Genomic DNA, 27,407 nt, shown 5'->3' on the forward strand with positions numbered 1-27,407 from the left:
AAAAAGAGATATATCGGTCATAAAGATATGTAAATGATATTGATAAGGGCGGCCGAATCGAATTAACATTGAAAATTTATAATAATTTCTAATAATTGACGATCGTTTAATTTTTAGCACAGCTCGGTCGATGTTCTCCGAGGAAGACGAATATCCAATATTTAATGTAACGCACAATAGAACGTTGATTCGCGCTATCGGCGCACGTTCACGGCGGCATGCACGCACAATGTAATTCACCGAGCGTGGTCGGTTTACGTAACGCGCTCAGTGAATGAATCAGAGGTTACGTTAGTTCACTTTATCTATAGCTCGTAACTCTTTCCCCCCGCGTTATTTTTTTTTTCCCGGTTCAGTTTTTCATTCAGAGCTGCAGTTCTCGCGCGATCGGGCGCCAGTCGGAGCTCTCGTGTCGCGTGTTGAAAGAGGGAGCCTAGAACACATCCTTGACTCTCTGACATAATAACAATATTGTATTTTTATATGGGCGAATCACAAGCTACACGACTCATTCAGATAACTAGATAATGAAAGAATCGAGCATAATAACTTCAATTTATCCCGCAAAATTATATTGCGTTGATTGAAAAGATGATTCGAATCGGAACATGACAGTCGATAATTTGATGTCTAAGTTTATGCATAGAAATGCATTTTCCATGAAAGGAATATAAATAAGTTATTAAGAAATGCACCGTAAGATTTTTAGATTTCGCATATTATTATAAACAATGCGCAAAGACGTAGTATTTTATATATACTTTATTTAAAACTAATATTTGTTTAAAACTAATATTAAGAATTCTTTAATAGCCATTATTTTATTTATACTTTTGTAAGAAATTGAGAAAAAAACACATCCACAATGAGAAAAATGTCTAATTGAAAATAGAAATAAAACAAAAAAATTCTGATTTTCAATTAGAATTCTAATTAATTCAATCAGACTTTTCTCAGATATATACACTAAAAAAAATTTACTAAATCTTGATATACATATTTTTAGATATACATTATTTTAAATAGTACTAAGTAAGAGCGTTTACTTTAGTAAATAAATATTTACTCAATAAATAAAATGAGTTCAAGCAAATTAATAATTGTCGTAATCAAATAAATGTATGTTCACACTTAGTAAATATTTATTTAGAACTATTCAAATAAATAGTTATTAAAATTTAGTATTTCGTCAATGTACCATAAAATTATCATAATTTTGATTTGTAATTAATTATCTTCACGTTTTGTGAATCATACGTTTGTTAAAATAGCTAGCAGAACGTGCCGAGCAGAACTTTCCTCTTGGAGAACCACTCGAAACGCTTTGTCGCTACGGTCCTGAGCTGTCGATGGCAGTTGTAGCCTTGACTAGAGTCCAGAGAGTGGAGGAACCGAGCGAGCGAGCGAGCGGACAAGCATCGCTCGCTGCTGCTGCTGCTGCTGCTGCTGTTGCCGCCGCCGCCGCCGCCGCCGCCTCGTCGTCGCAAGTTGCACGCTGCGTGTCTATGTTTAGACGAACCAGTACGTCACATCCGGTAGCCCGTGGCCCCTTCGCTCGCTCTCTCGCGCCTCGTCTCGCCGCGCTACGTCCCTCGCGCGGCGCGGCGCGACTCACCGCGCAAGATATCCAACAACCTCCCGCGAGCAACGCGAACTGAATCGAATCCGAACGTGACCCAAGCTGAATTATGGCAGCGACCTTCGAGCAAGTCGCAGCCGCCGGTTGCTCTCCCGCGCCGACACCAAGGCTGACCGAATTGTAACACGGTCACGGAGACTTCCTGTTTATTACCGCAGGTTGCAGTGTCTGTCCCATAAGGAAAAATTCGTACGAATACATTTCGCAACGTGTCGCGCGAAAAACAACGTATGTAGGTACGCGACGAGATTCTCCAGCAAGATATGCTATACGAATAATTTACTCAAAAATGTATTGAATCGCCAAGCAGCAGTTGAGAAAATCAAATCTAAGATATGCAGTTTGTTTCCTGGTTGATTACTTCGCTCATTGTTTGCACAACATTGTTCACGGGAGAGTTTCAAGTTTAAAAATAAATTCGGCACGCGGTTTGCAGGATTTGATTTGTAGTATATAAATTCACATGAAATTATTTCAGGCCTAAAGATCCAAACTTGATTCTTTATTTCTTAACTATGTATTATTTCTTAATTATGTATTCATATCGCGGTCTAATGATACTTTAATATTGTTCACAAAAGATATTACATAAATAAGCAAAGAAGACTATATTTTATATTTTTACGTGAATCTTAATTTCCAAGCAAATTACGCGCCGATTATTATATGTCAGCCTTGAACGTAGCCCTAAACTGGAGTATGTAATATCACAAATTAAATTGATAAGCAAAAAATTAAATTTATAAGATATTATACAAATTGAAGTAGAGAGAAAGAGAGAGGAAGAGAGAGACAGAGAGAGAAAGAGTTAAAGATTAATAAGAATTCTGAGCTGTATCTGAGTTGCATTAAATGGCGAAACGTTTGTTCATGAGACAGCGGGTCGATTACAATCATCGGCGAACGAAGATTGCGGCCGTAGGTCACTCCCGTACGCTCGCGACAATTCAGTCGCGGGCATCGCCATTAATTCCGAATCCAATTAAAAAGATGGCGATCCAATTAAAACGTCAGCGAGGCGCGCGCGCACGCCCTGCAACGTGGGTGCGCAGTAAAGTTTTCATTAACGAGAAAGTGCCTGGCGCTCGCTCGCTCGCTCGCGTATCGCTGGCTCGACCCGACTCGGTCTAAATCGTGCTCACGTTAAGACCTTACGATTGCTACGGCTTCGTATGCCGACGTTGATTCGCTTTACCGCACTCATCTCGATCCTGTTAACGTAATACTCGTTTGCGCGTAGCGTAAGCGCCGGTTTGCGTAATATCACGTTCGTTTGAAATACCAGAAAACGTAAACGACAATAAATACAGATGTCTTACACGTAACATTATATTATTAACGTATGCATGTTAAGTATGTGGAATCCAAACATATTTCCTATAATTTTCCGAATTTTTCCTACAAGAACTTGTTATTTTCTTTTCGTTTCCTATTAAGTAGAATGCACATTAGATTTAAGAGCGCGAACAAACGCAAATGAACAATTTATCTCTGTAATTTTCTTACATTGAGAGAAAAATAACTTAAATTTAAATAAATACTTATACTGCCAACTAAATATTTACTCACAATAAATATTTACTTCATAAAAAGAAATGATTGTTAAATCAAATTAATATTTTTTATATCAAATAAATATAATTTTTACATTTAATAGATATTTACTTCATAAAAAGAAGTGTATGTTAAATCAAGTTAATGTTTTTTATACCAAATAAATATATTTTTATATTTAATAAATATTTAATTGGTACTATTCAAATAAATATTTATTGAAATTTAGATTAATTTTTCTCAGTGTACATATATTTTAACGGTTTTTAAAATGTGTACAGTTGTGTAACACTAATTGATCTTCACGAATCCACACAGAGAGAAAAAATAATAAATTTTTTGTTTAAATAGTATTAATTGAATATTTATTAAAAATGAACACACGTATTTATTTGATACAAAACTGTTAATTTAATTTAATTATCATATTTTGTTTAGTAAATATTTATATACAGTAAGTAAATATTAAGTTAGTACTATTTAAATAAATATTTATTAAAGTTTAGTTCTTCACAAATATTTTTAGTTTAATCTTATTCGGATTTTGATTTTTTTAAAGTAAAAAAAATCATACAATTACATTAACTTAGCAAAGATGTATTAATTTAAAATATATCGGATCCGCGTAAACCAGTTAAAAAAATTTCAGAGCGAATATCGATTAAGGTTAAAAAAAAAAATTTCAGAGAAAGAATTAAAAACATTATTTAAGATGTTTCTAGTGTTTCAACAAAAAAAAAATGCGCAGGATACATAACAAAAAATAACATAATCATGTATACTAAGAATTAACTTTAATCGTGATTCAACTTCACTTCATTTTCTTTTAATTTTTAGAACTAAAAAAAGATAAAAAGCTAGTAAGTTAAATCGAAGCATCACAGAAACAAAATGCTTATTCGCGTTTTTATCAGTACGCTTGGCTTTATACAGATTCAAGAAAACTAAATGTTTTTTTTTAATCTATTAAAGTTCCTTCAAAGTGCTAGTTTGTTTTATCGAGTTGCTTACGCGCAAATGTGAATCAACCTCTACACGCGTTCCCGCCGTCGCGTCGCGTCGCGTCGCGTCGCGTCGCACGCCGTTCGTCTCGCCGTCGCGAAAGGCCGGCCGGTGCGCACGCATGTATGAGTACACTTCGAGTGCGCTCCGTGCGTGTCGCGTGTAAAGTCGAGATACGACGTACTACGCCGTACTACGTCGTTCTTGCCAAGCAGGCAGGGACGGACGTTTCGGCCGCTGGCGTTACAGACTGACCCTTGACTTCTCGCAATCTAGTAAATTTACCTGAGCTCAATTATCTTAGCCTTTAACGTCGCAATAACGCGATAATTCATATAACAGCCGCAGCTTATCGTAATGATATCCTGATTGATCCAACAAGTTCACGGAAATTTTGAAAAAAATGTAATGAGTTTCGGAAATTGATAAACTTATGATGTTACGCCAGTTCGGGTTCAACTAAGATTACAAAAATAAAAAGTAAAATCAAGAAAAGAGAAATGTAAAACTAATTTCTCTCTACCAGATTAAATTTTGTTTCAATACTCTACAGGCACCTCTTCTTTTAAACTTTTCGTAAAGTTTTGCAATATTTAGTATATTTATGTTTCTGTGTTACACGACCAAGTTGACTCGTTTGCGTACATTTTGTCATCTGAATTTACTTAACAATTCGAAAGCCGTTTAATTACAATTTAAGGAGGCAATTAAGCATCTGCCATTACAATTTTATCTTCCCTTCCTCGCTCATGAACGTAAAATCCAGTAGAAGAGCCGTTGCTCGTAATTGTACGTGATTGTGGACGCTCCCGGCGACGCGACGCACGTTGTGCCGTCCCTGAAGGCGACGCCGCGCGCGTACGTTGCACTCGTATGAATGCTCGGGCGATTCTCGAGGCATCGCCGCCGACTGCATTCACGTGCACGCGAATTACGACACGAGGAGCACGCCTCGCCTCGGGGTAATACAAACGACGAAGGCAGTAGGTTACTCGCGTCCGGTGAAATAACAATGAAAGAAAACAGAGAATATCGCCGCGACGGCATAACGTCCTATGTGTTAATGGAAAAAAAAAAGGCAGAACAGGGGAAATTCAAGTACGACTCTGCAACCCGACAAATACAAGAGAGAGGAAAAATATAAAATTAATCGAATTAGAGGAACAAGCCCTCACGCGTTATAGAGAATTAAATTAATTTGAAATTAAATTAAAATCGAGTTATACAATTTCTCCAATTACAAATATTTAAAAGTTAGTAACGTAACTGCGAGGGAAAAAAATATATGCTCGTTGGTAATTATAATGGTATAATTGCAAGTCTGAAGCGAGAGACAAGTAAAATAAATTACACCAAATTAAAATCGGAATGTTGAGCATAATGAGAAATAGAGTAGTCGATAAGATCCATACTTTATGCTACAAGTTGCTAATACTTCCCCGCAGCAAACTTACGTTACCGGTAGACAGAGTCTTTACGCATGAGCGAGCGTGAGTCATAGAGCCGATTAATATACTTCAGCCGATTTTTCATCCCTCGAAGCGCAATTGCCCTACGTAATACATTGTTTCGATATATTCTTGCATGTGGAGAAGAGTGGGCAAAATATAAGGAAAGGGTTACACGCAATAATGTGCCGGAAGAGAAGGGTTTTCGTGCGTGATCCAATTCGGCAGCTTTTGATCATGCACAATGAGGAAAAAGTATATTTGTTTATTTATGACTACAATCGCGTGAGTAAAATAATTATAATCAAGGGCTCCATTTTTGTAATTATTATCGCTGTAATAATGTTAGTGATAATAATTATATTTATAATTTTACATGCAAAAAAAATATACAGTTGACACTGAATAGTCGTTTTCCAAGCCAATATATACCATACATTTTTTTTTGTAGAAAATAAAATAATAAAAATGGAGCTTTTTAATCATAATTATTTCACCATACAGTTACAGTCATAGATATCAAATATTTTTCCTCCAGTTGCAGCACGTTGACAGTGACATCGTCGCGAGTTTTGTCGAGCGCGAGGATTTTTTTTTTTTCGATATCACTAGCTCGCAAGATAGAACGAAACAGATCCTTCTGCCGGGAAGTCAAGGAGGAAGCGGGTCGTTGAACGAACGGAAAACACATGTGGATACCTCGGCGCGTAGGTCGCAAGACGACTACGACGACGAGGACGAGGAGGATCGATCGATCGCAAAGTTTTCCACGCTCGGTGCCTACACGATGGATCGATCCCGTCGCTGCTCTGCGCCGCGTCCCACGTACTTTCTTGCGGCTTTACAATGTTGCACGCCGCGGCGGCGTTCCGCCTTCGCAGGCGAACCGTGAAACAAAGGAAGTCCAAGTCTCGTAGCCAGGGCGACAAGTATAGGCCTACCGGCGTACACACGGAACATGGCTGTTTACGGCGCGTCGTCCTGCGCACGAAAGTAAAGAGGGATCGTGCACACGCCAACGCGTGCGGAACGAAAGCCCTTTTCCCGTGTCGACATTCTAGCGAAAACGTTGGAGAGAAGCTTCTACACGTCGCCGTTTTTCTCATCACCGGACGAAAACTCTCCACGGCGCCGCTGTATGCGGTTGACGCGCAATTCGCCGTAAAATATTTCTAAGCTCCATATATAAATATTGTATATGGATATGCCTACATGAACATGTGCGCAACAATATGAGGCGTTAATATAGCACACATAAATATAGTGCACTTATAAATAACATAATGCCGTAGTTACGTGAAATGTGCTTGCGTGAAATTGACTGCATTTATGAAATATTGCAGCAATAATAGGTATAGAATTACATGACGTAGCCATTCGCTTCGCAATAAGTCCTCGTATACTACGAATAGAGCATTTTTAATTCATGCATATTGTCTATGTAACTACGTGTTAACCTTTGAACCCACTGAACGTCACATAAAATCATACTATACGATATAATTACCGATATATAGAAAGAAATTTTCCCGTATCCCTTTTCACACGACTCCCTAAATTAATTAATTAATTTTCGCTTAAAATTATCCGAGGAAATCCTACGTCTTCTCGTGATGAAATTGATAAAAACGCACCTTTTTCCGAGGCAAACGGTGAAAAACGACGTATAAGTAGGTTATTGATTTTCACGGACTATAATACCTCGCGTTCAGCTTTTTTTTCCGCAAATCGAGCGACGTGGGGAAGGAAGGGGATTAATTCCGCAAGCACGACGCGCTGGCGATGGAAGGATTACAACGTAATCGAATAACTCGGGCCTGTTATTAAGCCGCTGTGTGTGCAAAATGCACGCGGCGTGCAAGCGTCCCCGATGCGACGCGACGCGACGCGACGCGACGCACCCTGCGTAAAACGCGCTCGGGATGGAGACGCGCGCGCACAAACGAACGCGGGACAAAAAGTTCATCCGTCGACATCGCCGCGATATAGAGGTCTGGTTCAGTGAAGCGTGGATCTATTAAAATACAGATGAGCTGGCTGCAACGATGGGTCTCTTCCGGCCTGCGTGCCAAAAATAAACCGCGGCTAATATGAAAGTTCCAGCGACGGACGGGAAATTAACGAGCAACTTTCATCGATACTGTATAAGCGATAGAGCGAATGGAAAAAAAAGTTTGCAACTCTTAGTAGGCTGTAATGATTAGAATAATTGTAATATAAATCATATAATTGAACTCGTAACGAGATCACATGGATGGCTAAATAGGCCATACACGAAAAATCCAATATCTAGTATCAATAAAACAATATAATATACTTCACGTTTCTTTACGTATCATTCATCATCAGCATATTTCATACATTAAGTATATCTTTCGTTTATCGCCCACTAATAGGCTAATTATACTGAATGTAATTGATGATTTCGATGAGAATTAACGTATCAGTTCCGCTGTCGCGAATCGATTTGCTGAGTCGCGTGATATCGAAATAAACAGACTGGTTTCTACTCGGGTTTCCTAAATTAATGTCAGCATAATTTCGGGGGGTCTCCGCCATCGTATCCGAGATGGGCAAAGTATATGTCAACGGCAGATCCTGACGCTTATATTCGAGGCCTCACGAAATTAATCGCGAACGATCGAGTGTGACGACCAGCCAGGCAAGCAGGCAGGCAAGCAAGCAGGCAGGCAGGGCGCTCCTGCGTAGTCAATTGGTCAGAGATGTCAACGACAGGTGATCCTCATTTATACTCGAGATCTCGCGAAATAGGTCGCAAATACGTACATCGAACAGGGAGAAACGCGCGCGTGCAGCGGTGGCGACACGATTCGCATTACCGATTACCTGCCGACGTCAAGACCAGAGCGAGATATCGAGAATCGATACAACAACGGAGTATAATGCTTACTCTTCAATTTCGCGCCGATGGCAGCTGCCCGCGCTTCCATCACGATGTTGTAGACCCCGCGAATGGCAGTCAGCGAAACGTAAGAAAAGCAGAATAAAATTACATTACGGAGCCGGTAAGGAAAAGATCGCGAGATTTAACGTCCTCGAACACGCGGCGCAAGGATTTATTGAAATCAGAAAGGTTTCGTGTGTTGTTCCTTGGAAACGTTTTTGCTGGAATAGGTGCTCGCAATTTTCAATTTGCGCGCGAAAACGCTCAAGCGTGACTCGTAAGAAGATAAGAACGTTTCAAGGAAACTTATTATGGATACAATTATTATATCTAATGTAAGTAGTTATTCTTGGAATCGCGTGTTTAATAATGGAATTCATATTCAGACATTAAAATAATATTTAAAAATTAAGGTATATTATATAAGAAATTAATATTTTTTTATTGTTAACAAAAATAAAACATTTAAAAAATTCTCGTAACTTTTTACATGATGATATAAAATAAATAGTACATGCGTGTGGGTCAATTGTTAATATGAATTAAGTCCTAAGACGAGATCCGGCTTTTTAACTCACAAATGCATTTAACAGAGCGGAGTACGTCGCAGCCCGAGGCGAGGCGGCAAATGTTTAAGCCCGACAAAGCGGAACGAGTGTACAAACGTCAACCGGTTGCGAAATTTCGCGGCAGAAAAATTCGTGGTGCGCCGATTCTGCGCGCTTTTCTCTCCATTACCGAAGTGGTTTAAAAGAGCGCGAGAAACGACGACGAACAGTTCGCAACTCTCCTCACACACATGTATGTGTATCGCGCGCGCAAGTAGGAAATGTTCGGGGTCGCTCGGTCGGTCGGTTGGTTGGTTGGCTGGCTGACTGGTTGGTTGGTTGGTTGGTTGGTTGATACGGTGGGGCAAGGTGTAGGTCTCGTGACGTAGTATTACGTATTTCTACTACGTTGTAGTCTCTGCACGCTCAGAGATCCCCTGTCCCCGCAGCCACCCTCTACGAATCGGACTCTCGTTTCTTCCAACCCCCTCGGCGGTGTGTAACCGGGATATGAGCAGCCACCCCTTTATCAGTCCCCCAGCCGACCGACCGGTCAGCCATCCAGCCATCCAGTCATCCAACCATCCATCCAGCCAGCCAGCCAGACTGCCAGCCAGCCAGCCAGTCAGCCAGCCAGCCAGCCAGCCAGCCAGCCAGCCAGCCAGCCAGCCGCCACCTACTCCGCCTACTCTTCTTTCTCCTCCACGTTGCACGTCGTAGCCATGGCAATATTGATCGACCAGGCAGGCAGGCAGGCAAGCAGGCAGGCAGGCAGGCAGGCAGGCAAGCAGGCAGGCAGGCAGGCAGGCAGGCAGGTAGGCAGGCAGACAGGCAAGCAGGCTGGCTGGCTGGTGGCTGGCTGGCATGCTCACTGCGCGTTTCCTACAACGTCCAACGTGCTTGCGGGGCTTGCCGGCCCGCCACGCCACGCCGGCCGGCACCCACCCCGGTATCCTTCCTTCGATCGCGTGCGGATTGTACCACCGCGCCACCATCACGTAGCAGGAAACTGCGAAACTCTCGACAGACTCCGATAGAGAGTTTGCGGATCTCGACGATTCGCGAACTCGAGCTCGATCGCGGAAATTGAGCTGATAATAATATTTTTTGAAATATTAATGGAGAAATCTACTTATCTTGTATACATATATTCAGAGTATATAATAAACTAAATTGTAATATCAGATTACCACTTAATAATTTTTTAACATTATGTGTTCTCATTTTTGTGTAATTTTGCTGGATCAACAATTTTAGCTTAATAATTTTCTTAATATTTTTCATTATTTAATATTTTTAAGTCATCCATAAATACGTTATATATATTAAAAATATGATATTCTCCATACACAAATTGACATCTCTAAAATTTTCTATTTTATATTTATTTTATATTTATTTTAGGATGATTGAAATGCGTTTTCATACATCACATTTCTTTCCAACATCAAATTTATATATAGAGCAATAATAAAAAATATATGTATACGGAGTGAAAAATGTAATATTCCATCTCTCTTTCGCAAACTCATCAAACTACAATTTCCCTCGTTTCTCAAGTCCTTATACGCTTAGATTTGCTTTGACGTCGACCAATTAATGCTACAGAGGAAAGAATTTCCATTTAAAGAGCAACCGAAGCGAAACCGTGGTCGACCAGCGAACTGTTTCCGATAGCCGGTAGGATTTGGCGATCGGAATTTCTTTAACGGTCCCTCGCCGCCATCGCGAGGCCGATCGAACAAACCCGAAAGATCCAATTACACCCATCGAGTCGGACGGAGATTATAGGCTGGCCTCCTGGCTGGCTTGTGCCCGCTGACTCTGCCACTCCGTGGTCGGTTAGCTGGCTGGAAAATTTTTTCTTCTTTTTGGACCGCATGGACCGCAGGTGTATGCGTTGTGCCGGCACGAGGCCGGTTCAAAAGATCTGACCCGGCCGAGTGGCCGAGATCCATTCTAGGAGCTGACCGAATGCCCGGCCAAGATGATTCTCAGCTTCGAAAACTGAATGATGGCGCACGCTCGGATCGAACGTAATCCGACGACCTCATCGGATGTCACAAACCGGAGTACTAAGAGAGAAGGTAAAAAAGAGAAAAGGAGTACCTTGCGAGGTCACAGGGCAAAATTAGAAATGTTAAATAATAATATCCGTGGCAGATAGTACGCTGATACTCGTACGATATCCATGAATGTTTCTGTCACACGGAACATCGAGCAGTGGTAAATCGCCGTATCTCTCTGTGCTCGATACGGAATTAGATTTACTGAATCGTAACGTTGAGATATATCCCGCGCGTCACGCGCGTCAGCTTTTACTATTCGCCATCGGAAAATTGCCAAGTGCCACGATATCTGTTTATTTCTGTTTGATTTTCCGACGATCTTCCTCCTTTGAAAAGTGTGAAAAAGTAAGTAATTGAACATAAATAAGCGGACCCCAGTTGAAACAAGCTTGAAATGAAGCACGAGTGCTTATCGTCACGTACACACGTTATACGATTTCACGTACACATTTTACGATTTACGATAATAGCTTGATCGATCGACCTCGAAATAAATATTCCATTTAGCGTTCTATTATATTTTAAATCGAAATGTCACGAATGATTACAACCGTTCTCACGACGAGCACGACCTGCGACGTGTTAAGCCTGTAATTTCATCGACCCCCTTCAAACGTCTAATTTTGCGGTTCGTCCAAGTTTTCGCTGAAGAGAAGTACGTTGTAATTGGGTCTCGACCTACCACAGATATTGCACACAGAGACGCGCTTAAACAGAGGTCCTTAACCTCATACCGGACGAGTTCCAACGACCAGATGAACGGCGGCAAGATCGAACAAAGAGAACTTTAGTCCCGTTTGTCACTTTCTTAAAGTCTAAAGCGCAGTAAAATTTGCAATCTTCCAAGATAACAAACCATCTCGAACACTTCTTGACTTTTCAATTTATCCCCTAACTATTTTCAAATAAATAAATATTCGTTGAAAATATAAATTGACTTAATTTTTAAGTAGATAAGGTTAAAGTTACACAAGTTGGTGGATGGGATGTTTAGAATAAAAAAATTTTTATTCTAAAGTTATATTCTAATTAAATTTATAATACTTTTTAATAGTTGTAACTCTAATGAGAAAAATGTAAAAATAACAAACTTTAAGATTTTTGAGCAATACTATTTATTTTCCTTTTTCATTCAAGATTTTAAAAAAAAGTACACTTGAGATATTATAGCTACTCTACCTATACACAAAAAAATATAATTCTACTACCGCTAGGTGATTATTCAGTTTACTTTGTTTCTTTAAGTAACAATTATCTTTAACAAAGAATATTGTCTTGAGAGAACAAACTTAAAATATACTTATCACAAATTTTATAAAACTTATCACCATATATCACATATTCAAACAAGAATTTATTTTCTTTTGAAAAATATTTATAAAATTTTAATGAAAAAGCAGCTTTTTACATATCTAATAAATAAATCGGATTTACTTTAATTTAATAATCTTGATTAAAGTATTAATCTTACTAAGATTCAGAATATATTTTTAATCAATTTGATGTTTGTGAAGAACTTACGGACTTGCGGATATATAAACTTTTAAAATTATACTTGATACAAGTAATTAATATTTCAATGCAATATACATTTTTCTGTATGTACTCCTTAAAAGTTAACAAATGACTAATAAAAAAAAGAATCGCGTACTGATGAGAGTAAAAATGAAATTGAAGTATATCATGAGTGTTAATTTATATAATCGAGCAATCGATTTATTGAAGCAAGACCAAACGTCTCGTCTTTTACGCATCATTCTTATACGAGTACCATACATAGCATATTAGAATGAATCATGATCTGATGCCTCGTAACGTTCGCTATTCCGATGGCGAAAAACATATTTCTCCAGATTACACCCATTATGTCGAGGATGCCGACGCTACGCGCGCACACGCCGATCACGTGAATGAAAAGAAACAGCGTAAAACGAAGAGCTGGATAGAGATTAAGAGAAAGAAAGAAAGAAAGAGAGAAAGAAAAAGAGCGGATATACATTGGCCGCCGACGTCGCATGCCTTCGAGGGCTTCGAACGCTCGTCGAGGGGGCTCTAGATGCAACGATACGATGCGAGGTGTTGCGGCTGGTAAGTGCATAAATTACCTATAGCTCTTCACGCACGAACACCACAAATATTTACCGTAGCCGGCCGCGGCAACCAACAGTCATACCGTCCTCGCTTTCCAGCCTCGCTCTATCGACATCCTCATCGGCAATGACTTTGCTTCGCGCGAGAGCTTTCGACCCTGACCGCATGCTGCGCGAAACGCGCGCGATGCAACTTCTCTGAAGGAAGGAAAGAAGAGCCCGAAGCGCCGACAAAAAAAAAATCACGAGTATCTTTAAGGGGATAATAACCGTCGAATCGCTGGATAATCATACGCGGGCGCAATCGATCGCTAATGACTCGCCAGCTTTCTAATGAACTAACGAGTACCTCCAATGAAAGTCGCGAAGATTATTATTATAAATTAACATTAAAGACGCTATTACTATCTGTCGAAGTAACCGTTAAATACGTGTCATATAGAAGCACGTTAACGTCTCGAATACAAAATGGGACCTGTATACGCTTGATTTAAGTATAAACTTGAGAAAGCTGCAGATTATCGGTAGAAAGTTTGCGAAGCAGAGTGTCCCATTTTTGTTCAGCGTATCGCTTCCAAAAGAAAGAAAATGTAATTTTCGCGGCCTCTTGTGCATATATCAGTAGTTTCACCCGCCGTGCGTTGATCACAGGATACGAGCGACCTTCGGTATACCACAGCGGAGCGTAACATCTAATACTATGCTTTCCGACGTCACAACAGCTATCCCACGCGTGTTTGCCTTCGAGGATCAGCTTTATCGTCCGACCGGGATCCATCGTCATCTACCGTAGACACGTGGACGACATGAGCAGTCAGGCGAAAATGGTAGATGGGATACCATTGCACGATATGTGAGGATCAGCGAAAATAACATGAATTATAGAACATTCACTCTTCTAAATTATAACTGATAGTAAATTCAATATTGTAAAAATGTTAACGACAAATTTCAAATCTCGCGAATTCTTATAATGAAACGTTACTTTATCGAGATCAAATTTGTTCAAACAATTTTTGTCGAAAGATATTAAATTAAAACAGTGAATTAATGTGATTGATATAAAATAACGATTACATATCAGCTTTTTCTTGTAATACAAGATTTAATAATATATTATTTTAAAATTGTTCTTTCAAATTGTTATTTGATCAAATTCGTCTATATAAAATTATCGAAGATATTACAATATTAAATTAAAATAGAAAATTAGTATAATTGAATTAATAAAACGATGATCATATACTAGCTTTCTCTTGTAATACGATATTTAATATGTTATATATATAATTAAAGTTGTTTTTTCAAAGTATTACTCTTGATCAAATTCGTTCAAACGAATTATCGAAAGATATTATGATATTAAATTAAATTAGTTCGTGTTGATAAAATGGCGATTATATGCTAGCTTTTACCTTTTAAATACAAGATTTAATAATATATTATTTTAAAGCGTTATTATCTTTAAATTTCGATGAGAGAAGAAGTCGGCGAGCTTCTCTCGATATCGACTGAGAAATCGTATCAATTCGCAATTAGTTCCCGTGAAAGTTTAAAATCGAGCGCCACCTTGAAATGTTATCAAGACGTCAAGTCAAAGAGAGTCTCCGTCTTGCCGCGCCTGCAATCTAGCCCAAACGTCGCAGCATCTCGTCGCTGTCGGTCCAGTCCAATATTCAAAGTGTGCTTCCAAACGACAGCTCCGAAGCTGGTTACTCTAACCTTCCTCACTAAAAGCTGCTCTTCCCGAAACCGACGTCGCGTATTCCGTTGGTGGCTGATAGTAGTAGCTCGCCACGATCTTCGCTCTTCGGAGAAACGAAGCAAGGAAGCGTTCCCGACGTCTGAACAGCTTTGAACTTTACTCCCGTCCATCGTCAAGCTTCTACACGCGGTGATAGATCGATCAAATTTACGTCAAAATGTAATACGAACTCGCTTCGTTTCGAAACGGAATATCTTTTGATATTACATGAGCGACAATCCATATTATATAGATTCCATACGCAACGTTTCCATTTGTTGAAATAATATAGTTTAAGTAATGAGTTGTGTAACAAAAATTTTACGAGATGTATAATGTAAAATGCTTTCTCGTATGTACAACAGGATGATGGATCTATAAATCAGAAATGTCTCGCTCGAGAGTATCTATGTGTGCGTCGCCGCTACGAGAAAAATTCCAGAATTTCAATTGTCACGAATTCGTCGCCGTCATCGCGCTAATCGAAAACATTTTCTCTTCACGACGAAGAGACCGATGTTCCGGAGGCACTATTCGCGACGTTGTCCGTCCATCGATCTTCGCGAACGGAAGCGGATTCCACGGCCTTTATCGTCCAGAAAAATTCACCGTTGAAAATGGCAAACGCATTAAGCGTGCGCGGATAAAAAAGGAACGATGACACTATTTCCACGGGATCCTCTCACTCTTTTTCTCCATCTCTTATTCTTTCGCCGCGTTATCCCGAATCTTTCATTTCTCTCTCTCTCTCTCTCGTTTTCTCTCTTTTCCTCCCGGAAGATAATGCTACCCGGCTACGAAAGGAAGAAAGATCTTTTCCTCGCGTGGATTCACTCAACCGGCGGCAACGGCGCCGCTGAGAAAAGTGGATTAATAAATCAGGAGCTAATCCACTGTAATATTCTCCGGTCCGGTATCATTTTGCGGATGCTGCGCGCTTTCCAACGTGCCTTCAAAAAGTAAGATCGCGCACGCCGCTGCGTGATAAACACTCATTTGATTTCACGGCGCAACACGGCAAGCGTTTTAACCAACGCAACGCTCGGAGAAGCGCGAGGAGTATCACGGATGCCGCTGCTACGCGCTCGCAACTATTTAAAGAGCTGATCGGCAAAATGCGAAATCGATATTCTTGTTAAGTTTCACCGTGGCTCGCCATCGCTTTCCACGCATGCTACAGCATACTAATGACACTTTAACCAGCGTCATAATCGGATTACTCCCTGATTCATATGCATAATTTCCTGCTACCGCGACGCTCCGGACATTTTTTTCAAGGAAGAGCTATTTTCTTCCAGTATCTTACGCGCTGTCTTAGTCACGTGTCAGAAAATATATTCTACGTATTCTGTCGTCAAAATTATTCGTGTATTTTAATACTTCGAGCTTAACATAAATTTTAATTAAGAACCGAGGTTGTGTATATATAAAGAAAATTAATTATTGCGAATATATTTATTAGATATCAAAGCAGCAATGATAATTCAATCTCTTGAGTTAAATAACATTTTATTATTTTTAACCTCCACGTGTGTCAAAATATATCAATTCATTTTTGGAATTAATTTCAAAGTAAATAACGTCTGTATTAATATATATATATATACACCTAGCATAAATAAATTAATAAATAAATAAAATTTGAAATTTAATTTTAATAACATTTTCTTAAGTTAAATTGTGCAAGTCCATTGTTTTGGTTAAATTAACGGCATATCGAGTAGAAGCAGTGGAATGATTAAATATCCATAGAAGTGATTAAAATAACCCAAATTATAATTTGAAATTATAAATTTAACAATGTATACTCAATTACATCCTGTTCCTTATAATTCCATGAAATTATGGGGGCATCGGTGTTTCGTAGTTTAAACATTATTATAATATTATGATATTATAAATACATTATAATGATATAATGTTATATTATAATATTATAACATACATAAATTATTGTAATATAATGCTAATATAATACAATAATACTATCTCTGCGTATAAATCCAAAAAATCTATTCAAAACCGACAAAAGTCGAATTTCTTGATAAAGAGGGAAACGGATAAAATACGATATATCATCCATCATTCGGTAAAAATACTCGGTTACAATTGCGTATCATAAATCAAACGAAACAATTTCGTGGAGATCTCCTTCTCATCGGAGATGACAAGAGGTGTGTTCGTTCGTTCCCCTACGTATATTACATACATTCGTCGTAAAGATAGCGTTTGCTTCGACTCATTAGCCGATTCGATCTTACGCTTCGCTTCATCGTGAAGACGTAAACGTCACGGAAACAGAATACGCGCTGACCACTGCCGCGCCGCATCGATATCAGCCAGACTTCCGGGAGCGGGATAGAGATACAATTCATGGACTGGGCGTGGGCGATACGCATAACTCTGCGCGTGAGGTTCTTGTCAGATAATCCACGAGCGCGGCCCGAGTAATCGCGCAAACGGCGAGCGAAGGAGTGATCTTATCGCGCGAATGTGTGCGCGCGCGCGCGCGCACGTTACTTTCCTCTTGGCGCATTACGATTAACTGCAAGCAAACCCGAGACTATCTTTCTCTTTCACTGTCGGCGATTCTAAGAAACTGATGTTAGTTCCGAGTCGATCTCTTTTATACGAATAGGGAAAGAATACTTATTTGGATATCCTATTAGCAACAACAGGAAAATCTCGTTTGCGAATAAACGAATAATTTATTCCCCCAAGATAAAAAAGATTCTATCCTAGCCAGATTGTAGTATCGTATTTTAAAATGAGAGATTGAGTTAGTGTCAAAGAAAAGTTCTACTTTCAGTTACGTATCACTTTTGATAAATAATTCATCGCGCATCGATAAAATTCCCCCAGCTGCTTCTTAATAACATTTTCATCGCTTTGCCGCTATTTCTCGCAACTATCATTTAATAAAATAGTAAAGTGTGTCACTTTACCATACTATGCCCATATTTCATAAAATTCATTTTTGTACTAATACTTAATATATATGTTAAAAATGCATTTCGACTAAAATTCATTTCGCGTTGAAAATCTCACTCTATTCCTTCTATATCTGTAAAATTAAAATATCCTTATTTTGCTAAATCATTTCGCCGTTGTATATATTAACGCTTCATTACATTATTGAATTTTATTGTAGTAATAAAATTAAATAATGTAATGCATTTAGCGTGCAAGTACACGATAAATTAAGTTAAATTAATATTATTACATTAATCCTTCATCTGCAATCTTTTCTGGTACTGCAAAAATTTCATTCTTAAATTTCTCCAAAACAAAGGAGGGCGAAATAAATAAAGATTTTAACATTCAAATTGAAAAGCTATTTAATAATGTAACAGACGTTGAAAAATACTAAATTTTTCCATATTTTTTTAAAAATTAAATTAACAAAAATACTTGGGCTGAATAAAAAGAAGAATCGTAGACAGAAGAAAATATGATTTTAAACAGAAGATTAATATTATCATTGAAAAATATAAATAGAATCACAAGCTGAATTGAAAGAAAAATGTCTTATTTATCTAATAATATTCATTAACGATTCGATGAGCACCGTTTCTTCTCGTCCTATCTCTTCCGCCGGTTGTGTCGCCGATGAATAAAATGAATAACGTTAAACACATCGCTCTCCAGGATCTTGTCTACGGGCGCAGACGCGAAGACGCGCGGCTAACGGAGCGGAAACTGTTCCGGAGATCGCGAACGAGATTCTGCTCCAGAGGCGAGATCTTGCGCGCGCGTCCACGACCCGTAACGGAATTCCTGAATTCCTGGACGAAGTCAATCTCGAGAGGAGGAAGCGACGCGGTCACCTATCCATCGCGACTCTATCTCGCGCAGGAAGCAGCCAGGAAAGAAAATGTTGCACAAGAAGAAGGTATTATTAGCCGTCTCGCTGAGCAGAGAGAAACGTTGTAGTGGCGTGAATGAGAAGGCATGGATATCTCCTTTTGTTCCTCTTCGTCGACCACCCCCTCTCCCCCCTCCCTCCTCTTTCTTTCTCTATTTTATTTTTATTACGCTCGGCTAAGCCGCCCGCAGCCCGAGAAACATTCTGCCCCGTCGTTGTACTATCCCCATCTACTTCTCCTCGTCTCTTTTTGCCCTTTTTACCCCGAGCCGGCCCACGCGCGTGCAACATTCCGCGTTACGTAAGACAAAACAACCGACTGGGAAAAAGGAACGAGCGAACGAGCTGCATCCGCCGTATAGAGAGCGAGGGAGAGACGTGCGAAAATGAGATAACGCGATTAGATCGTAATACCTCTCGGGAGTAGTAATTGAATCGGGGGAAATTAGAAAATAGACGTGCGCGTGCGATGCGAACGATGCGAGAGATACGTTCCCGTTTGTTCCTTGTTCGCGACGAAGCAATTAACGCGTCATCGATAAATAATACATATCGCCTGACGATACGATCGTACATGCGCGCGTGAACGTCGCGTCAATTAGGCAGCTAATTAATTGAGGTCGATATCTCTCGCGTTACGTTGCAATCAGTCGCTTTCTAGGCTGGATTTAACAAAAAAAAAAAAAAAAAAAACAACTTCGCCGATTAAAAAAAAGTCCTCTTTAACGGCCGGCGCGCTGAACGATCGAACATTTACGATGATCTCGTAATGGACTTGTACTTTACATTAATGGTACACGGCGGGCATTAAAATTTGGGAGCGCGCGAGTATTAAACGCCGATCAGGTCCACGTGCGCACTCTACTCGACCGAGTAATTAAACGAGCGAATAAACGATTACTCGATTAAACTGTTATTGGCTTATTCGTTTTGGTCGATTAATCAGGAAAACGATAACTCGTTTGTACGCTTTCATCGTATTTGTTCGCTTTTCCGCGTTAAAGCATCGGGCAATTTGTACGCCACTTGTATCGTTCGAGCGAACATTGAATTTCTATGTATACATAGAATGTATATTTTTCCTATAACGTGTAAAATTTTCATCATTTGTAAAGCTTGTAAAAGAAATTTACGACGTAGTAATCGCTGATGATCTCATATAAAATCATGAATTTTCTTTACGTACGATTAACACTGTAAAAGAGAATACGATGATAAAATATTACATTCAAAGTTAGAATTATTAAATGTACGCGATTAATAAGTTGAACATTTTTAATACCTATATCTCATAATGGGTTGCGAAATTAATTAAGCATTTCACGCGTTTGCTTCGGTTCTGCGTCATGTGAATAAGAAATGAACAAATGGATAACTGTAATCCTTTATTCCCTTAATGCTCTGATACTTTTGCAAGTTAAAGGGAATTATATTTTTCCGATTTAAAAAAATGCTATTTTAGTTTTTAATTAGCATCTAGTTATTTATTTTCTTGGAATGCTTGAAATGATTTTTATTAAAAAAAAATACAAAAATGTATATAATGTGTATGTTAAAAATTGTCCAAGTATTTGTAAAAATATAATTAATCGTCTATGTAATGAGATGTTCGATTATATGGAAACTTGACGTTTCCTTATCTTATTTACAATTACATCGAATTACGTGGGAATTAAATTTCAAAAGGCTGAGGAAAACGCAAATTAACTTGTCTATACTGATTTCCAGGATAAAGTTTCAGATACTTTAAGAAATTTAACGCTGCAAGAATCACAAAAGATTTACAAGCCAAAAAATCAATTGAAACATCAAATATGCAGCCAAAATTTCATGTATACGTATTAAAATATTAAAAAAAAACATTACAGTAATTTTTATCGACATCAATAAATTCTTCAAAGTCGCATAAAAGGACTGATTTTGCTAAAATATCTAAAAATTTAGGTAGGCACAGATTTAAAAATAATTTTGTTGGACTATCAAAATAATTATTATATACAGGAAACTCAAGTGATGGGCAATATTGCGAAAATGATGCAACAAGTTTTGACATTCTAGCAATCAGTTTGAGGGCCATACATAATTATTTTGATAATCCAACAAAATTATTTTTAATTTAGCATCTAGCTAAATTTTTAAATATTTCAGCTGTTCGTTCCGTGAATTATTTTTCTACTTAAACCAATTATAACTGCAAACTCATTTCTCGCCTATGATATTTCTAAATAACGTTAAACTTAGACCACGCAAAACTTAGACGGCGATGTGAATTCTCGCGCGGGACAGTCACATACATTCCCGTACATTTATGGCGAGATAGGCTCGATCGTTTCCATGAACGGTTTCCGTGATATGTTCACCACGCGCGTCGGGTGGGTGAAACCAGTCAGGCACGAAAAGTCAAGCCGATCTCGATCTACAGGCCCACACGACCGGCTTGTGCGCGGACACACGCCGGACAAGTCCGCAAGTTAAAAGACTTTTAAAACTGTCTCGCCGTGATTTACGACGCTCGTTTAAAACCTACGATGAGCGAGCCGTCGTCGGCGTCGGCGTCGGCGCGCGCGAAGGCGGACAAACTGTCTCCTGTGTGCCCCTTCCAAGCTCTTGCCCGAGGAAAATTGAACGAGGGTGCAAAGCCCGACGTTCTTTCGACTAGAAGCATTACCTGACAGTCTCTCGGGTGCTAAAACCTTCAATTAGTAAACGGAACGAACTATTATTGCTTTATCATATGAGATATAAGTGATTGAACATGGAATCTTTTCACAAATTAAACTTTAGAGGCGAGGATAGATAATGCCGTTATTATCTTGATTTAATTTTAAGAGTTTCGCGTTCTTCGAGAAGATTATTTTAAAGAGCTTCGCGTTCTTAGAGAAGATTATATTTTTTTAGAGATTTTTAGATAACAAGATATATTAACGTTTGCGATCAATAGTTCCGATTAATAGTAACCTCGAACTTTTCTTCGTAACCCGAAAAGTTGTTTAATTTTTTTTACACAAACGATCTGGGTTGTTTCTCAACCTTAATTAAAAGTCACTATTATCATTTACATATTATATATTATTAATTGTTCTACAATTTATTATTATTTAAGATTTAAGATTACTATGTATATAAATTTTCTTGTAATATTTTCCAAGAAAACGAGAAATAAATAACGAAGATAAATTTCTGATTAGTAAAGAAATCTATTACGACAGAGCTATATTCTCTTACTGCTGATGTGTAAAAATCACTCGAGGCAATTACTTTTGCATTAAATTGCAATCAAACTTTCGTCATCAACTTCATAAAACATATTTAAAGATAACGCAAGTCAAATATACCGTAGGAAAATGTGCGAGCAAAATCGACGCGCGATGAAATCATCTTCCAGATGGGCTGGAATAAGCTCGACATCTTTCAACCGACCACTAATCATCTACACTGATTATTCACGCAAGGACAACTTAGAATGCGTGTCATCGCGCGTATCAGGCCCGATCGGTCGGTCGATTGGCCGCTTGGTTACTCGCTGGTGCGTACACGCGTAGACGCGTACACGCGTACGCGAGACGGAAGCGCCACACACCGGCGCGGCGCGGCGCGGAGGCGCAGTCACAGCTATGCACGCCCACTCGAACTGCATTCATTCATAAAAGTGGCGAGAACGGACGTACGAGCCTCACGCCGCACCGCGCCTTGCTTTAGCCCCCGGCCGGCCTTTTACGAGCGGAGCGTACGCTGCCTCTCGAGTCTCGACTCGGTGCATAACGCACACGCACACGCACACGCACGCGGACTCCGTGCCGTGCCGCGCCACGCCGCGTCGGTGAAAGAGATTGTGTGCTAATGGCCGCGATCGCTATCGACGCCCGTAGTAAATTCAAACGTACGTACTTCCCGAATTGCGGCGACAGGGCGGCCGGCGCCGTGCTGCTATTATTATACCTCGAACGCGTGAGCGAACAATCGACCGATGTCAGATTCCGCGAGAGCGGATATCGCGTACGAGTCGGCGCGAATTACAATGAGAGAGAGAGATAGAGAACGGAGAAAGAATACACGTTGCTTGTATATTTCATATAATCAGTATCAGTACTAAAGAAATCATAAATGAATTATTTAGAACAATCAATATTTCATATAAATATTTTATATAAAGGAGCTCACATAGTACGGAAAGTAACTTTTCAGTCAAATTGATTAAAATCTGTCTATTTTTTATGCTTGTATCTATGGAAACTTTTGTATAATATCTTATAATAAATATACCTATACATATTATACATATTTCAAACAATTTGACTAAATAGAATGAATGTGGAATTCTTTAAAATGGACTTAAATTGATTTTCATTACCAACAAAAAAATATGTACATTCATTATTGTTATAACTATTAATTAAACATATTTAAATGATTAATATAAATGTTATGAGATCGAGCTACAAATATTTAATTAATATACTCTTGTATACATACATATTGTATCTTCTCATCTTGATATTTAATTTCTGCTACTTTATTCAGGATAAACATTGCTCATTGTTTGTAAATGTATTTTGAGGCCTTGAACTTAATTATTGACATTGTGATTTTTAATTGGAGCAAGAATATGATAGCAGTCCTAACAATATGAACAGTTCCTAACAATTAAATATTTCAATGCATTCAATGATAATTATGTATACAATACATATACATAATAAGTTTTTCTAAAATTTGAAATAAATATATTTTAAGACTATTATATAAAAAAAGATTTTTTTATTAAAAATAACCATTTTAAGAAAAAAAGTAAACTAAACAGTCACTTTTCTTAGCAATAAAATGATATTTTTCCACGTATCATGCCGCTGACAATGTCATATTTTGAGACAAAGAAGAAACGAAAAAAAAAAATAAATTATAATAAATCTTACTTAAAAAAAAGCTGTAAGATTTGAAAAATAGACTCTTCAAAATTAAGAATCGACAAAAAATCAAATTCCGACTATCGCATAATATTAAAAATATTTTGCATTGCACAACATAAAGATAATGATAAATAATATAAAATATTGTGCATCATACTTTTTTTAAATACTAAAAGCCATGCCTGGTTGAAAAGATTATTTTAATCCAAAGACATTAATGAAGAAGTCCGGTTAATCTTACGGAATTCATCAAAGATCGTTTGTATAACTAGAATATTTTGCCGAGAGGGATATTTTTTGAGAGGAAACCTTCGAACGTTGACGAGAGAAACGTAGAAGAATAAGAAAAAAAAAACGTTAATGCCGCGTACGGTTGCCATCCGAGGTAATGTTCATAAACGAAACCGGTTGGCCGGTTTATTCGAAGTATGGAAGCCCGACGTACGACGTTCCCCTGCTCGAGTTCGAATAACGAGGTTGCCAGTTCAGTTTCGTGAAACTGGTTTTTTTCCCCTTATTCCATCTTCCACTGCTTCTTATCTTCGTGCGGGCTCGTCGAGCTTTCCGAAGAGGGAGAATGAAGGAACAAAGTAAGACCGGTGGCGAGTCTTCTTATCTCATCGTATGCCGCTGGGTACCGTTGCGGTTGCATTTGCGGCGTACTTCGACTTTTTGCACGGCCTTGAAAGCGGATGGAATCAGGACGTTGTGTCGTGGAGGAGAGTCAGCTGTCTCGATTGCCTTAATCTCGATCTTGTTCCTAATAACGCGAGAGCTCCTCGACTGTACAATTCTCGTTTCTTTGCGATTTCGTGAATTATAATTATTCAAAATCTCATAAAATTTTTCTTCTTTCTATTTAAATATACAAAAAAATCAAACGCGCAATATATTAAAATTAAATATATACTATTTTATATTAAGTACATTATTTTTGATTACAATATGTAATAAAATGTAATAAAACACCAGAAATCAAAACGTAATATTATTTCCTGATTTTTTGTCCAAAATCCGAAGCATACGGATTGATATGAAAAAAAAAAAAAAAAAAAAAAATTAGAGGCATTTACCTAGCAAAACTGCGAAGTAAACGGCTCATTGACGATCGAGGAAAGCGATCGAAAATAACAGTACTTAGCATATCCCATGCATTCGCAATGACTCCGGTTGACTTTCTCGGTCGGTAGACTCGCTAAGATTTATGCACATATCGTGGACAGATGCGCGATCGCATTTGCACGAGAAGCGTATCGAATTATGCGTACGGCACGGAGCTCGCCGGAATGACGGGTGCAATTTTTTTTATTGCGCCGCCGGCGTTACTCAAGCGTGATCGAAGTACGAAGATAGACGCTTCTTCTGTCGCGACGTATCGCTTGCAAGGTTCTTGCTTCAGCTACATCGCGTTGTAGAATTTAAACGACGGTAAAATGTATTGAGAACGTTTTATCAGAGCTTCTAGAACATCAGAGAGCTCTATTATGGATATATCGATCGTGTTATTCATGAATAGTTGAAATATTTGCAATATTTCTTATTTGAAACAAACACAAAAATATAATTTTTTTTTTATAGATCGCTTGGAATATAATAATATAGAATAATATATTAAATTATACACAGAATTATATAACTGTGGAAATTAAAATAGTGTTAACCGTGTTACGTTAATTACTAACTTATTTTATAAAGTTATGTATTAGATCTTTAAACAAAAGTAAGTCTAGCGTGTGATAATCGCGATGTTTTTACGCACATGATAAACTTTTCATGGCGGAAATATGATAAAATGCGGATACGCAAGAGACGTATATTCTCCAAACGAAACGATGTACGAACCAATGACACTGCAGTAACGATCAAACTGTTAGGGGCAAACGATCGTAAGGTGAAGGAAAGTTTCACGTCAGCACAACGCGTGTCATGTACGACAAAGGGAACAGGGAGGTAAAAAAAGTCTTCAATAAAAGGAGTGTAAAAACCTCGGTCTTGTTAGATAACGGATTATACAACAGATCGTAAGACAGTCATAAGACGCGCCATTTTGACGGCCGCGGGCTATTCCAATATTATAGGATGTTAGTGATTCATCGTCAGTTTCGCGTTTGTAGACGAATAATAATCGGGCTGCTTGAATGAATAACGTAATTTAATATTTCACACTGAAAGGAAAGATTAGCTGAATATGGTATTTTAAATTGCATGAGAACATTTTTTTTTCTTAGAATTTATGAACCTGAAAATATGACAGTCGTGGGACAACATTGTATTTCGAAGAATTTTAATGTAAATCTGTTTCATTCATTAATAAAACTACAGTAAAGTATAAAATAAGTTTGATCGATTTTACTGAAGTGCATGGTAAAAATTTTTAAAATATTGTATACCACTACTACATTTTCAGGATATATTTATTAAAGAATATTCTCTCTGTGTGACAGACATTCGTAACAAGCTCGATTTTTTGCTTTTTTCTCGAATTATATTATATTATGTATTATATACACTGAAAAAAAAAAGATTGGCTGCTGCAGCAAATTAGATGGTAAAATATAACATAAGATTTTTAATTGGCTGCAGCTGCCAATTTTTCGTTACATTAGCTTATCGAAATCCTATACTGACATCGCAGATAGGCTATAACGCAACGAAAAATTGGCAGCTGCAGCCAATTAAAAATCCTATGTCATACTTTACCATCTAATTTGCTGCAGCAGCCAATCTTTTTTTTCAGTGTACATAATATAATATAATTCGAGAAAAAAAGCAAAAAATCGAGCTTGTTACGAATGTCTCTGTCAAAACACTTTGCGTCGCATCGCAATTCGAGCATGCGATCTTTTTGAAAGTCCGTCTGCCGGGACGTGTCAAGTTGAGAGTTGGGGATTAAGCAAAGTCGAGACCAGAGAGGCTGGCGCGCGGTGGACGGGACTAGTGACTGTGAACTGAAAATAGCGCCGCACTCACTGTCTGACTATGTAGCTATGCGTCTGCGACCACTGTCAGTCCGTCCTCGCTTAACTCGTCTATCCGTCGATCGGAAACCGCGCTGCGGCCTGTCGCGTCGCGTCGCGTCGTGACGACAGCATTGTTTTGTCCCACGCATCGACCCAGGGTCAGGATTGCATTCATCCCTCCCTCATCCCCCTCCGAACGTACGAAATGTCATTCGAATGCTAGATTAAATGTCATCCGCAGGTAGAAAATGGAAGCCAATTCAGCAATTTAGATAATTATGACTAATTTAATTGATCTATTCTCGGAATTCGACAGTCTCGCTAATGGACTTTTCAAATCGTATATTGCATAGTGTTTTAATAAAGAATATATATATAGATATTTTTTTTTGTTTGCTTTTATATGTTAATACGACATTCGAATATATTTGGAGATATAAGGAAAGTGATCGAAAATTTTTGCATTTTGCGCGACGACTGAAAGATAAAAATAACAAAGATCGAAAATATTCTAAGATTCATTTCGCTTCGTTCGAAAACTCGTCAACCGCAATAATATAACGATGCAGTTTCTCGTTATATTCTCGAGCCATTTTCGTGCATCACCCGAGCACTCGTCTCGAATCAGTTAGTCGAAATACATTTTTCGGATGAGACTCCTGCAGTTTGCATTGAG

At 38.4% G+C, this 27,407-nt stretch overlaps 2 protein-coding genes across 2 annotated transcripts in view; both read right to left on the reverse strand.

Annotated features, from left to right (window-relative positions):
• The window catches only part of LOC147909269 (uncharacterized), a 46,880-nt gene extending 20,489 nt beyond the window's left edge, over positions 1 to 26,391 (reverse strand). Inside the window, exon 1 of the mRNA XM_087407515.1 lies at positions 1,258 to 26,391. Coding sequence (XP_087263641.1) covers positions 9,501 to 10,091 — 591 coding nt within the window. The 5' untranslated portion in view covers positions 10,092 to 26,391 and the 3' untranslated portion in view covers positions 1,258 to 9,500. The remainder of the gene's footprint in view (positions 1 to 1,257) is intronic.
• Positions 1 to 27,407, reverse strand: part of crp (transcription factor cropped) — a 163,333-nt gene that overhangs the window by 84,932 nt on the left and 50,994 nt on the right. The window lies entirely within an intron of this gene.

This window comes from Acromyrmex echinatior, chromosome 6, assembly GCF_024713525.1.
Source record: "Acromyrmex echinatior isolate Ae372 chromosome 6, ASM2471352v2, whole genome shotgun sequence".
NCBI classification, from domain to species: domain Eukaryota; kingdom Metazoa; phylum Arthropoda; class Insecta; order Hymenoptera; family Formicidae; genus Acromyrmex; species Acromyrmex echinatior.